This window comes from Prunus mume, linkage group LG2 (assembly GCF_029339155.1).
Source record: "Prunus mume cultivar Tortuosa linkage group LG2, ASM2933915v1, whole genome shotgun sequence".
Taxonomy (NCBI): Eukaryota; Viridiplantae; Streptophyta; class Magnoliopsida; order Rosales; family Rosaceae; genus Prunus; species Prunus mume.
Window position 1 is genome coordinate 38,882,402 of NC_142699.1, and position 15,178 is coordinate 38,897,579.

Genomic DNA, 15,178 nt, shown 5'->3' on the forward strand with positions numbered 1-15,178 from the left:
CACATTGGAAATTCTATTAACTTAAAAATGATGATGTAATGTATACCACATAATTTATGATTCAAATTTTTTGGTGTCCCTAACATTTTTATTTGGCCTCATAATATGGCAAGGTGAACATGCATGACATGCTGACTCATGAGTTACCACAGGCTTAGCCCTCTCTACCCATGTACAACTCTTTGAAACATGTATATATCATAATACTATAGATTTTAAAAGAAATTCCAATCATTTTAAGCTGGTAGCACCCGCCAAACATAAAAATCTACTTCTATCATGGTCCCATAAATGTTAGTTATACAAAATTTGTCGTAATTAACTTCATTGATATACGAGCCAAGGGATGTTAGTTGGATTGGCGCAGATCTTTAGTGTGCTTCCAAGTGGCCCTCGGTTCAAGCTTTGTCGTATCCGTGTTTGTGAGTTTTTCCCCTCCCCTTTCTCACTTTAGCAACAAAAATATATATATCCCTAATATTATCCTCTTTTATTAAAGCATACGGGTCAATCACTCCACTGGAGACTAGACCATTGAAACAGAAAATGTAGACGCGCAAACATAATTGATTCCACTAGTCCATGTCAAGACGGTTGGGGGAAGAAAGACTTTGGAGTTTTTCATGCACTTGAGTCAATGTCTTTGTCTCTTATTGAAATTGGAATGTGTGAGTATAATGAAATGAAATTGATAGAAGTGAGAGATTTCTTGGATTCATGGATAAGAAAATTTAGAGAAGGCCCCTCTCTGCCCTCACGATTTTGTTTCTGAGAACTCACGAGCAATTTCTCGGTGGGTCACCCATCCTAGAATTGCTCTAGCTCGAACTCGCTTAACTTCGGAGTTCTCATGACTCTAAAGCGGTGAGCTCCCAAAAGACCTCGTCTAGATGGAAGCGGACATGTACATATAAGAGCAACTCCAGTGGACAGCCCAACCAAAGGCTGGGGAGAAAAAACCCGGTTCCAGTGTATAACCCAAGCCCGAGTGGGAGTGGGATCCACGAAGTCGAGGTTGGCCCTCAGGCCGGTTAGCGAGCTCAAGCCCGATGGTTGGTGCTGACGTCATCGCTATTGCCCCGTGCTACGCTCTACAGTGCCGCTAAAGTCCACGTGTCGCGTTCGGGCTCTCCGATTAGATTTTTTTCTCCAATCCAGCGACAGCCAATTTTGTGCAATAAAAAATGAAAAAAATTGAATTTTTAAAAAAATACCAAAAATTATTGTTTTTTTTCCCTATAAATACCAAAATTTTATCCGATTGAGATATGAATTTTATAATAAATATTGACACGTACGAACCCAAAAATCTTATCCGAAAATATTATCCAAATTAATTGTTTAGGTAAACAAATTTATGAAAAAAAAAACAAAAAAATGAATAGTAATTACCCTTTGCCATGGCAACAGGTGGAAACACACAATACTATTTGCAAGGGTCACCACTATTCAAGTGAATAGTGGCTGCCCTAGCTCCCCTTTGCCATGGCAAGGGACAAATGGGTGGAGTTGCTCTAAGACATATCACCCCCTCTCCGTTGGTCGATGTGGGATGTTACACATACCACTTGGGATTGCTTCTATAAGAAGCACTTATGCTCATAACCATTTTTGTTCGAAGCACCTTTATTAGAAGAATGTTGAAATCTTTGTTAAAAATGCAAGTGCTTCTTAGAAAAACACTTTGACGGGTGCTTCTCTAGAAAGGGCCTATAAGCGGTTTACATTTTTTCTGTCAAGCGCAATCATAAACACTTTTATCTCTTCCATAAACACTCCCAAATAAGCCCATAATGACCAAAGACAAGTTGTTCCACAAGAATAACATCTAAATACTAACATATCAATAAAACGAACTGGAAGTAACCCTTGGCCGAGTTGGAGTTAATTGATATAAAACATTAGTTTTATTTTCTGGAAGTAAGGAAAAAAAAAATATAAGAAATAGGCTTTCGATTTCCTTGTAAAATATGGAAAGAATTCATCATAAGAAGATATTAGAAATGGACCGGCCAGTCCAGGGAGACTTGGGTTTGATACTCTAATTTCTACGTTAAGTCGTTTTACTTCTCTTAATAATTTTCTGATTGCATTTTTCTTTTAATCAGCACTACACCAGGTATAGCTTTCAATACGGAAAATGCTAAGGGGCAAGCACGACATCCCACATCCAAAAGTGGAGAACTTGGTCCAAAGAAAAAATGGGAAACAAAACTTCCTTCGGCTTCACTGTGGAATGAGATAATTGTAATTTCATGTGTTATTGCAGTTTCCCTAGATCCCTTGTTCTTTTACATTCCATTAATCGATAAGAAAAAGAAACTTCTTGGAATGGACAAAAAGTTGAGGAATGTGGCCCTTATTTTGGGATCTCTCACCAACATCGCTTTCTTAGTGCATGTTGGATATCAAATTTGGGAAGCTGGCAATAAGGCCTACAAGACAATCACAAAAGGAAAGTCATAGATTTTGCCAAATTATTAAAATAAAATCCGGAATAAGCCTTACAAGCTATTCTCCAAATATTTATTTGAGATATAGAATACTAAACCACATGCGCACCCTTCTCCATGGCGCCAATTATATGTCCAACCAAGAGAAGTTGTTCCAGTTGCAACTTGCAATATATATGTTAGTTTGCTTGGTTGTTTATCTCCAACTGTGAATTAATGTTGGCCATAGTTACTGTCCAGTTGGAATTTTCATAAGTACGTGCTGGAGCAAAGCTGAACGCTGACTACCATTATCAGAGGTGGACTCCATGTACAACTATAGGATTATGTATAGAAGCTAAATGACGACATGAACGTGTGAGAAACGCTGACGCTGATATGTATATACGTATTTGGCGTTGGTTCAGAGACGACCTGGCCTTCGTAGACTGGATAACATTGGAACAAGCAAATTAGTAAAGAGGAAGAAACAATTTACTTTACAAAGGGACAAAATATTTAGGTTTTTTATTTTATTTTTTATAATTAAGTCTATTTTAGCCGGACATATTATACAAAAATCCATATAAAACGTATTTGGAGATAAAAACTCAAAATTAGCCACTTATCATTTTTTAATTGATTATTACTGTAAAAGCCTTGGAAAACAAAAAAAAAATTACAATAATGTCATAAATGGTTGTTTCCATTTGGGTGCGCGTCATCAACTAAAAGTATATACATGCTGATATATGGAAAAATAATACAACTTACCTGGTGATTTACGACCCATTTTGTGACTTTTCGGTTTTGATTTTCAGTTTTCATATTTTTTTTTAAAGCGTACAGGGAAAATGTATTGGAGAAAGGAACATATTCAGAAAGATGGACGAATGATGGTGCAAGAGAGGTAAAAGAAAATTTGTTCATAGAGTACTACATATAATGAAAACTACAACTGAAATCACTTTTTAAATTGTTTTCATATATTCCCGTAGAAAAAAAGGTTTTCTCCATAAATGGAGACAAAACTAATATATCATATACAAATACTTGCCACACACGTCCTCATCCATTCACTCATCATATCTTCATAGTATCATAGTTTTTCTCTCATATGCAATGAATCTTGACGGGGACTAATGCTGAAACTCACAATAAGTCTTCATCACTAAATCTTCATAATAATTTGAACCCAAAAAAAATAAAAGTCTTCACAATAAATTCACAAGTCTTCATCATGAGTTTCAGACTTTGAAAAGTCTTTCCAGTATCTTCTTTCGTATCACTTTTCTTTTCTTGATTGCAAGACGGTTTGGGGAAGAAAGTCTTTCCAGTATCTCCATAAAATCTTAGTTTTTCTCTCACATGCCAAAGAATCTTGTAGTATATTGACTCGTACTATCAATGTGATATGTTGATTGACACAAAAAGCAAGAAAAAATGATGTTGATATGTCTTTAATATTGGCTGGACTTTACAAGAGAAGAGACGACCATATATTTCCCCTATCTAACCATGACATGAGTATATATTGTGGCTTAATTAAATATTGTGGCTCCATGATTACTTGAGCTACAAACTTAAATAACAAAGACTTGATAAGGCGTAAAATCATTTATTGATGAATTATTTGAGAGACCTTATGTGGTATACTACAAATTTTACTTCATTGACCGGAGCAGTTTATTTTTTAAGTTTTTGACATGGTGTTTTAAGAAAATATAAAAATGACTCCCACATAATTGAATGGTGAAATAGCTTCATATATAAGTGGCTTTTTGCATAGATAATCTTTGAGGGAATACATGAAAATTAAACAGTTCGGATCATTGAAATACAATACGGAATGAGCCTTATAAAAGTGTCCCTCAAATAAGATATTTTAATAAATCCTCACTTGAAGCTCCCTATATGTATATGTATGGTATTGAATTATTGTCTTTTGTGGCGTGCATAATATATACAAGGTCTAGATCCCATGAGCCACGGCGAGCATACCCATCTTAACTAGTCATTTGATTGTATATTGCCTATAAATATCCAGGCTTGCTACTTTACTTTTACTCATGAGTAGCATATACTTTTCATACTCAATACAAATATATCCAGAAGGAGTTAAGGTGTGCTATGGCCTTGCATGGGAGGATGCTGCTCATTGTGCAACCCTCTTTGGAAATGGTGGCAGTTGTAATATTAGCGGCTGCAACAATAGCAGCTCTGCCTCAAGCCCTGCCTGGTTGCCAAGAGAAATGTGGTAATCTCACAATCCCATACCCATTTGGCATAGGAAAAGGGTGCTACATGGCTAACTTTAGTCTCACTTGTAATACGTTCACTGTGCCCCCGACAACATACTGGGGTAACCTGACTGTTACCAACATATCCCTTCCTGATGCCGAGATGCAAACCCAGCAGTACGTTGCAAAAGATTGTTATGACACCGAGGGTCGTCTTCCCAGCAACAACTCGGCTATGCTCTGGATGCCGCCTCCTTTCACAATCTCTGATACCAAAAACAATTTGGTAGCCATTGGTTGTGATACTAACGTAATTTTCGAAGGTTACCGAAATGAAACCATGTTTGCCACTGGGTGCACGGCCTGGTGCGATGGCCTTGGCAGCGTTGATCAGGACTCTTGCTCTGGCGCTGGTTGTTGTGAAACTAAGATCCCCAGTGGCCTGTACAATCAAACAGTCAAATTGTCCAGCTATTACAATTATTCATTTGTAAAGGACGTCAACAAGTGCAGCTATGCCTTCGTTGTGGAGCAAGACCAGTTCAAATTCTCCAAAAAAAGTTTTCAAGAGCTGAGCACAAAAGAGAAGCTTCCAATGGTTGTTAATTGGGCAATTGGGAATGAGCCAGAACCTTGTGATGCAGCTCGAAAGAGACCGCATTATGCATGCAAGACGAATACCACATGTGCCAACCGCCCCAATCAGTCTGGTTACATTTGCCGATGTTTGGAAGGTTACCACGGAAACCCGTACCACCCAAATGGTTGCCAAGGTGAGATATTTTAACATCTGCTTCTTCAAATGACGCTATATATCTGTATACTATATATATATGTATTATAATCCAATGGGCTGTTAGCTCAGTGGTAGAACTGTTGGCATGCAGACCGGTCTGCGGTTCGGTCTCCATGACACCGTGTATGTGCATGAGAATTCCCCCTTCCCTTCCTATTATAATTTAGAATTTTGCTGATTTTTTTTTTTCAGATATTGATGAATGCGCCCGAAAAAACCCCTGCACCAATGGAAAGTGCATGAATTCACCTGGAAATTACTCTTGTTCATGTAATAAAGGATTCAAAAACCAAGACCCCAGGACCTGCGTCAAACATTCCGCAGCAGACAACACAACCAATAAAGTTTTATTCGGTATGTGCGATGGCTACCTACCAAATTACATCCATTCACATATTTGATCATATATAGCCAGCTGATTATTTTAGCTAAAAAAGAATTTCTTTGTAAATAATGTAATTAGATAAGTTTTGTTGTAAATTTTCAATAATTATGTGCAGCTGTTGTTGGGAGCTTCAGTTTTTTACTGGCGGTGGTAGTTTCATTGATGCACTACATGAAGAGAAGGAAGGTCAGTAAACTTAAAAAAGAACACTTTGAGCGAAATGGTGGCTTATTTTTACAAAACCAACTGAAGAGGTACAATGGACGTGCTGATACACCCAGACTCTTTACGGATAAAGAACTTCAGAAAGTCACAAACAACTACCATGAAGATAGAATAATTGGTGAAGGGACCTATGGGATCGTATACAAAGGAATACTGGAAGATGAAAAAGTGGTTGCCATAAAACAATCCAAACTTCCTACTAGCCCAGGCCAGAGTAATCAGCTTGTGCATGAGGTGATTGTTGTTGCTCAAATCAACCATAAAAATGTTGTGAAGCTCCTGGGTTGTTGTTTAGAGACCCAAAGGCCTTCACTGGTTTACGAGTACGTCTCCAACGGCACTCTTTACGATCACATTCATAAAAAAGGCGGCAGATTCCGACCGCTTTCATTGGCGTTACGACTGAAGATAGCCTCTGAAACTGCACAAGCACTATCATATTTGCACTACTCCAGTCGCACACCAATTATACATAGAGATGTGAAAGCGACGAATATATTGTTAGACGAGAATTATGTGGCCAAAGTTTCCGACTTTGGAGCTTCAAAATTGGTTCCTGAAGATCAAAATCAAGTATCAACTCTGGTGCAAGGAACAATGGGATACTTGGATCCCGAATATCTCCAGTCAAGCACACTGACAGAAAAGAGCGATGTCTATAGCTTTGGAGTTGTCCTGGCGGAGCTGTTGACAAGCCAAAAGGCTCTTTCTTTTCAGAAGCCAGAGGCGGAGAGAAACCTAGCAAACTTGTTTGTTTCTTTAGTGAAACAGGGTCGCTTGGATCGAATCCTTGATGCTGAAATAGTAATGGAGGGGCAATTCGAGACGGTCGACAAAGTGGTTGATCTGGCAAAGAGATGTTTAAGCTTAAGAGGGGTTGAAAGGCCTAGTATGAAGCAAGTAGCCATGGAGCTGGAAGAGATCATAAGCAAGGGAAGGCATCCAGCTGCGGGGAAGGCTAATTACTTTACATCTCCCAAAGACACCGACCACTTACTTGGATCACCTGTTTACATTGTTGATCTTGAAGGGAATGATGGTGGTTCTAGTGGCATTATAACCAGTGCAGACTACGACAAAAGCCTACCAACTCAAATCCAAATGAATAAGCATTACGATAATGGGCGATAATTATTAGTATGTGACTTGTTCCTTCTTCACACCCCCAATGGATGCACTGCTGAATGAGTTTGTTTTAGTTTTGAGGTGTAAGTTAGAAAGTTGCCAGCATACTTTTGTAGTTTGGATCGTAACATTATGTACGTTTTCTTTTCGATGAAATAAAGTGTATATTCATGTTGTGCTTGCAATAAAGACTTGGTGTGTTCAAATTCTGTTTTACCAGAAGATTTAATTTTCCATTCTTTCTATAGCCCACGTTTCTGTTATAAAAAATAATAATAGTTTTCCTCTTTCCGTAAAGCTAAATACAAAATATTTATATTATAAATAACATATAAACAAATTGGAAAGTTTTGAAGGTACAATGAAATTGAAGAAAACAAAATAATTGGTAAGTAAAAGGAAAATAAATAATAAGTAAGAAGGTAAGTTTGGTAGGGTAAAGCACGTCAAAGACGCTGTCCTAAAGCCTTTGTAGCCTCCCTACGTGCAGGTACTGACGGTCTACAAGACTCCAAGATACGACTCCTTGTACACAAACTCAAGATCCGCTATAAGCACGTTCATAGACAGATATAGGTATCCAAGTCACATAACCATTGCCCAAAATAATAATAATATAAAGTAGAGAATATATGTAAAAGTAGAAAAGGAGAGAATCAGAATGTGGTATGTGATAATATGATAGTGTATTGTGTGTATATCAAATGTGAAGGAGGAGTGACCTTTTATAGGCATCCAAAAACATGTAACCTTCACCAACCAAAAAATTAAGGCAAAAGTGCTATTTTATATGACGTTAGGAAGGGATTTATTCCTGAATGAGTCTCGAGGCGGCACCATACTGCGTGACTCATATAGCACTCATAAAACTATGGAGATATCCTTGAGATATTCTTCTGCTCATCCCTAAGGCAAAAGTGCTATTTTATATGACGTTAGGAAGGGATTTATCCCTAAATGAGTTTCGAGGCGGGCAAACTCCCGCAGGGTACGGGTCACATGTACTCTTGGAGAACTCACCTAAGTGAGAGACGTCGTGAGGCCGCGACTATGAGAATTGGGCTATTCTCTAGTAACTCTCATGAGAATCAAGATTAGCGCATGGCCATAAATAGCGCTACCCCGCATCCAAGTCTCAACTAATACTATATGTGGGATATGTTGAAGTTTGGTCAAAGGTGCCGAGTTCAATACTGTGTACACTCTGGTTCCTCAAATGGAGACTGTTCACCCGTTTTGCGTTTATTCCAATGATGGAAGGGCAAAGTTCCCCACTGCCTTGAGAACCATAGACTGGTCAACAAGTCAGCTTTCTTTGGTGTGCGAGCTTGCCACTACTAGTAATAAAAATTCTAGCAGACTTAGTTTGGAATGGATAACTTGCGCCCCAAGTTACTGATTTCTGCAAACAAACGAATTGTGAATTTGGGTGAGGAATATCTCCCAAGTAAGTTCTTTTCTTGCCTCAGACTGGTGAGGACTTTAACAATTTATCTCAGTATAAAGAGGTTGTTCTGGCCAGAATGGTTGATGGAATTTAAACTGTTTTTAGGCGGAACTGCCTTTTACAAAACTATAACAATAAATACTCATGCTAGAGAGATGAAGATACAGTTGGAACTCCATTTCTGTCGAGATGGAAGGTTACTGATCTGGGCTGGACTGGAAATGCACTGGGTGGATTGGACCGTTGACAATTTTGACTACTAGGTTTCAATTATAAATCGATACCAAAGGTTGATTCTGGCATAGCTTCAATGTGCCTCAAGCTTTCATGAAGCTTTTGAGTTAGCGAAGCTGCGGTTTCCTCGATCTGCTTGTGAGGCGAAGTGTTTTTATGGCTTTAGGGGCTAGAGACTGCACTTGTGAATTTTGCTGAGGTTTTCCATGTTTGGGGAAAGCTCAAGCTCTACCTGTCTTGGTTTTTTGCTGAACCAAATTTGTAACGAGAGAAATCTCGTTTTGAATGACTTATTCCTTAAGTCTGAGTCTTGGGAATTCTGATCTGAAGCTGATTTCACTTGAAACTCAAATGGGCTTTTTGGTTGGTTTCTGAGTTGTCATTTTGACTGAGGGTTTCCTTGTGTAGGATTTTCGTTTGATTGGATGATGAATTTTTGTGTGTCCTCCACCCTGTTCACTCCTTCTTGTATTTATAGTAAAATATTTTTAAACTGGGCGGCAAAAGATATCTCCCTTTTTTTCTTTTTCTTTTTAATGGAAAGAAAGAAAATATGATTTCATCAGTTTTGGCAGATAGGCTCTCAAATAGGCAATCACTTCCCTGTTTTTCTTGAAAAAGAACCTAATCTCTTTCCCAATTTCAACTGCCCCTTGTGAGATTTCACCCGTGATGGTTAGTTTGACTTCTTTTCTGGATAGCTCCCTGCTTTCCTGCTTATCCGTCTCTGAGATTGTAACTTGCTTATCTCTTTGGGAGAATTACCTTCTCTGTAAAAATAGAAGAAAAAATCTCTGAATATATATATGTAAGAGGGATTTGATCTTCAGGGTTTTCAGGTTTTTCAGAACAACTTGATGTCATAAACCTTTCAATCACTTCTTCTATGACAATTGCCATTGCTGACTTTTCTTTATCCCAGAAATGTCACGTGAGATTGTTTCCTATTTCAGGCTCCCCTTCTTATCACATCGGGCTGTGAGGCCCAGATTAGCCTTGTTTGCTTTGATAAGCTTTGGTGGCTCTTACCTTTTAGGCTTCCATCTTCTGTTTCTCAAGACTAAATTGCTTTGATTTTTTGCGACTTTATTACGGGCCTCATTTTATTTGGTGGGTGTGTCAATTTTAGGCCCAAACAATGCCCCTTAAGTCGAATCGTTTTGGAGCGGTTTGGACTTAAATATATGGCCATTAAATTGTGCGTGGTAAATTCCTCCGTTATCCCACGTCTGCCATGCTCCCCACTAAGCTAGTGCCCGTGTGAAACGCTTGATTACTAGCTCTTTATTAGCTAGTCAATATCGGTGGCTTTGTCTTCTCCACGTCATTGTCTTCTCTTTCCCATGTTTTCAGCTTCTTAAAAGAAATTTAAAACCACTGTTCCTGTTCACCTGAAAACCTAGTACTTTCAGGACTCCATTCCTCTTGAGCTTTCTTTCTTTTGATAACTCCCTTTCGCTCGATCCTGCCTTGCCCTTCCTATCAACCTTCCTTTTTAGAAAAATAATTCCGAGAGATGTCTTCCCCGAAATCCCGTGCTCAATCCTCCTCTGTTCTAGTCCCTCCAGATTACATTACTGGGGCTGGGATTGATAAGCATGCGATAGAGGTTAGGAGCAAGCTCCATCCTTTTGCCTAGAAAAACCTAGACGAAAATGTCCTCCATTTATTTGAAAATACCTTGGTGCTAGGGCCTCACTGGTTTGGTCCCGTTCCTCCCAAGATGGCGGAGCTGATGAAGAAGGATGCTTTGAGGCCCTCTATGTTTCGAGAGTTCTTACTGCTCTGGCTTCTCATTCTTGGGTTAGCAAGAACTTGAGCCGTTCGTTCCCATCTAGTGAAGTGAGAAACAGTCCAGTCAAGTGGGCTGATTGGATTAACGAGCTTCTTCCCGATTTGGGGCTCCTTGAAACGGGCTGGAATTTATGACGCCATACTTCTATCCGAGCAATCTATCAATAGAGATGAGAACACGCTTCTTGCTGCTCTGTGTTTACGGAATTCGCGATAACACTTTCGACTTCGTATAGGCCCTATGGCCCCAACTCTCGGATATGGCTCGATTTTTGGTTTTAGGCCTCATGGAAGACACAGATGCTTGTCGGTGATTATCACATGAAGAAAACCCAATGAAGCTAGCCAAGCCATTCAACATCTCTCGATACGATCAAGCAAATTGCTCCTTCTCCAATTATCTCGAAAAATTTAGTCTTGAGAAGGACAAAGATCAGCAGCATATGTTGTTTCTTCAGTATTAGGTGAACAAGTTTATTACCTTGCCCAATCGTTCTTCTGCAGTTTTGCTTGAGTATAGACATCTGCGAAGCTTTGCATAATCACTGCGATGTTGGACTTGGACCTCTGATTCTGGCTCATCTATTCAAGAACACGCATCGCCACCTTGGAGTATCCGCTAATCTGTCTGCTCCTGGTGCCTTATGAATGATTCGATCTGTGCGAGTCTATTTTCACAATTGAGGTTTTCAAACATAGTTACGCCGAGGATCGAGTTCAGCTCGACCCTTTGTTGTCGGCAAAAGTCCCAAGAGGTCAATTGATGAGTACTGATGCTCTTGGGCATTGTACCAAGAGTGCAGTGATGGCAAGTGGTGATCGGGAGAACCTATCCTTGGTTTCGGCTGGATATCGTCTATTTGAGAAAGAGCCGGAAGAAGAATCTGCAGGCGATTTGAAGAAGTTCTGAGTGTGACCTTACCTGCAGATCGCCTCATGGAGGAGGAAAGCCTCAAATTATCATTTGGAGGCGAGTCTACCATCCCAACCGTGCAAGGCGGCTTGGTGCCTCAGCTCATACCCCTCAAGTCATCTGAAGCTGCAATCGGGGCTCTTCTTGGAGGGATGCAGATGACTTGGAGGTCCACAAAGATGCCAGGTGTGCAGTGAATAAGATTAACAATAGTGCAGATGCCCTTTATCCTTCATGGGAACTGAACTTCTTGATTCTGCGAGTTTGATGCTTGGTGGAAGGCGATTCCGTGATCATGCCTTCTAGTCTGCACTTGAGTTCTCTTTAAGGGCTGGGACAACTGGACTGTCCATACAGATGAGGAGACTCACAAATTCATGGTGCAGACCATTAAAGACATCAATATGCAAGTTATAGAAGGTAATCTCTCAATTCTGTCTATCGTTGCCCATTCTGTTTTTAGTGATAATGCTAATCTTTCATTACATGTCTGTAATCAGATCCCTCTTTGACAAAGAATATTGGTAGCCAACCTGCCCAGAGTGGAGAGGTGTTTGGTGAGTTTTGATGTTTGTTCAGCTTTTCCTATTACTCATCTACTGGATTGACCCTTGACTTTTGTTTTGCACTGATTAATTACATTATTGCTGCTTTGGGGATCTGGCGCCATCCGGGGATGGAGAAGAGGAAGAAGAAGAAGATCATGTAGAACAGACTCTGTTGAGGCCACTTCTCTGTTAGAAGAAAAGAAAAGCGCCAACTGTGACTCCGTATTTTTGTGATTTCTTTTTGAGTTATTCATAATCCTGTTCTGCCATATTTTTAAGGCTCATTTTCTGTTCGTTGCAGCTGGAAGTCCTTCTCCTCCTCTTATTAAGTCAAAAAGACTTAGAAAGAAGATTGTAGAAGAATATGTGGCCCCGGAGGGAACTAGGGCAGTTCCTACCACCACTACAGCACGGATGATGATCTGAGAGAGGCTTTCGAAGCTGTGGAGCAAGAAAAGGAGCTGGAAGAGTAGAAGAAGTAGGAGAAGGGCCTCAAGAGAAGGCCAAGACAGTGGAAGAAGAGGTAAGTCTTATATATTTGGCAGTATTTGTTCCTGCTGCACTTTTATTTCTTACATTACGACTTACATTGCATCAGTAGGAGGAAATTCTATTGAGGTGATAGCGGAGAGCATTGCCTTTGCTCGGCAGCAGGAAGATATAGGGGCGGGCTAACTAACTCAAAGGTGGCCCTTTTGATGATCCGAGGCGAGAACATTCTCTGCTGCTCCAACGGTGAGGACGGCGAGCAATTTGGATCGAGCCGGGGAGGCAGTCAGAACAAGTGGTTCCTGCTCCTGAAACCGTAGTAGAAGTGGCTGCTGCGTTCGGCTTTATGGTGAGTTCTGCCCTTACTCTGTCTTTTCCTGTCTTATGTGGTTTTGTCCTGTTCCTCTATTTCTCTGACCCTCGAATTTTTACAGGTAGAAATACCAAAAACTGCTGGGACCTTGGCGGTGAGGACCACCCTCATGACCTCCGATTATTGCTGTGAGTGTTTTTGTACTTTTTGTCTTCTTCTTTTCTGTTTCTGCCTTGTTTTGACTTATGCTTCCTTCTACAGATGCTTATTCATTCCCTTGCAGGTTCATCTGCCACGGCCTCTTTGCGACGGTGGCGGTTTGAAGCCATGGACCTAGATGCCCGGTGGACAAGTTGGAAAAGCTCAGCTCCTGTAGGCAAGATAAAGTCGAGGCGATGGAAGAAGCAATGGAGAGCGAAGATCTGCGATCTCGAGCTGGAGTTGGATGAGGCGGGAGGCCTTTGACGGTGATGAAGGATCGGATCTGCTGCACATGCGAACATGGCCCCAAAACCCATACTTGAGATGAGCCTTGGCTTGGCAAGGGATGTGCTCAACCTTCACGGCCGTTATGAAGATCCGAGGCCCACCTTCAAAACCTCCCGAGTTACGCAAGGCCACTCACGAAGCCAACTTGGCTGACTTTGCAAAGCGGCGGACCCGAGATAGTTGCGGGGTATAAAGAAGCCAAAGCTCTGCGGACAAATTGGAGAAAGCAGTTGCGGAGCTTCAAAAGCAGGTGGCGAGCGCGGGAAGTGCAACACGGGCTCGGGGCTGGATTGAGCTCCAAGACCAAGGCCACCTTCCTTGTGCAGAGCATGGTTGCAGCTTCTAGGCCATACGGAGATTGCAAAGGCTTCAATTCATCAGGGTGTGCTGCTCCAAAAGGAACTTTCTATCAAGAAGACCAATCTGCAAGAGACTCTCAGAAAATTAGGATTTTGATTTTGTTATTTTTGCTTTTTTATGAACAGCTTGCCATGGGGAATGCCCTACGGCTTATTTATTTTAAATAAAGTTTATTTTTGTTGCAACTCTAGTTTTCGATTTCTATTGATGAAATAAACAGAAAACAGAAGTAGAAGTACAAAAAAGGAACAAACTCAAAATAATTCTAGAACAAAGGTAATTTTAAAAGGAATCAAAAGATTTTTAGTGTAGTCTTGTGTCTATCCCAGGGTCTGTTTTATGCGACCTGCAAATCCCACATGGTTGGATAAAACTTTTTCAAACATTTGCCATTGATTGGGGCGTATGAATTTCTCCATCCCTATCCTGCAACCTGTATGCCCCCATTCCGAGGATCTGATTGATTATGAAAGGGCCTTCCCATGTAGGCGACCATTTTCCATAACCAGCCACATGTGTTCCAAGGGGCGAACTGCTTTCCAGACTATCTCTCCTTCTTCAAAACTCTTGTTCTTGACTCTTTTGTTATAAGCCCTTGATACAGCCTATTTTCCTACCAGGAGTTTGTTGAGAGTGTCAATTCTGCTGCATCCAATCCTTCCAGTTCCAGCGGCATGGCACGGGAGTAGTTTTCTCCTACTAAGTTATGTTGGTGAGCAATTCGATGGACTGAACAGCTATCTCCATAGGCGAATTGCATCATGACCGTAGGCTAACGCATAGGGGTCATGCGATTGCTTCTCTTTTTGAAGTTCTATATGCCCACAGGGTTTCTGACAGCTTCTCATGCCATTGTTTTGGATTCTTCTCAAGCATTTTCCTGATAATGTTGATGATCACTTTGTTGCTTGATTCCGCCTGTCCATTGGCTTGGGCATAATAAGGAGTGGACTGGAGCAATCTGATTTTGAATGCCTCTACCATGTCCAGCATTTCTCCGAATATGAAAGAGAATCCTCTATCAGTTGTGATTGATTCTAAGATGCCAAATCTTTGTATAATCTGTTCTTCTATGAAAATGATGATCTCTTGAGATGTAGTGGATTTAACAGCCTTGGCTTCTACTCACTTAGTGAAATAGTCTGTGTCAACAATGATAAGCGATCTTTGCTGGCTGCAGTGGATAGATCTTGCCAATGAGGTCCATTGCCCATCCTCTAAAGGCCCATGGCTTTACCACTGGATTCATGGGAACTGATGGAGCCTGCTGGATTGGACCGTGTCTTTGACAAGATTCACATCCCTTGGAATAGTTAATGCAATCTTTCATCATGGTTGGCCAGAAGTAGCCATATCTTCTAATTAACCAGCACATTTTTCTCCCACCT

General features: G+C 40.6%; 1 protein-coding gene across 1 annotated transcript; it reads left to right on the forward strand.

The window, feature by feature from the left end:
* The first annotated feature begins 4,482 nt into the window (after positions 1–4,482).
* LOC103322715 (wall-associated receptor kinase 2-like) lies at positions 4,483–7,392 on the forward strand. The gene is made up of 3 exons (XM_089046407.1): positions 4,483–5,445; positions 5,661–5,822; positions 5,969–7,392. Exons 1-3 carry the CDS (start codon positions 4,563–4,565, stop codon positions 7,207–7,209), a joined length of 2,286 nt encoding a protein of 761 aa, XP_088902533.1. The 5' UTR covers positions 4,483–4,562; the 3' UTR covers positions 7,210–7,392.
* The last annotated feature ends 7,786 nt before the right edge of the window (positions 7,393–15,178 follow it).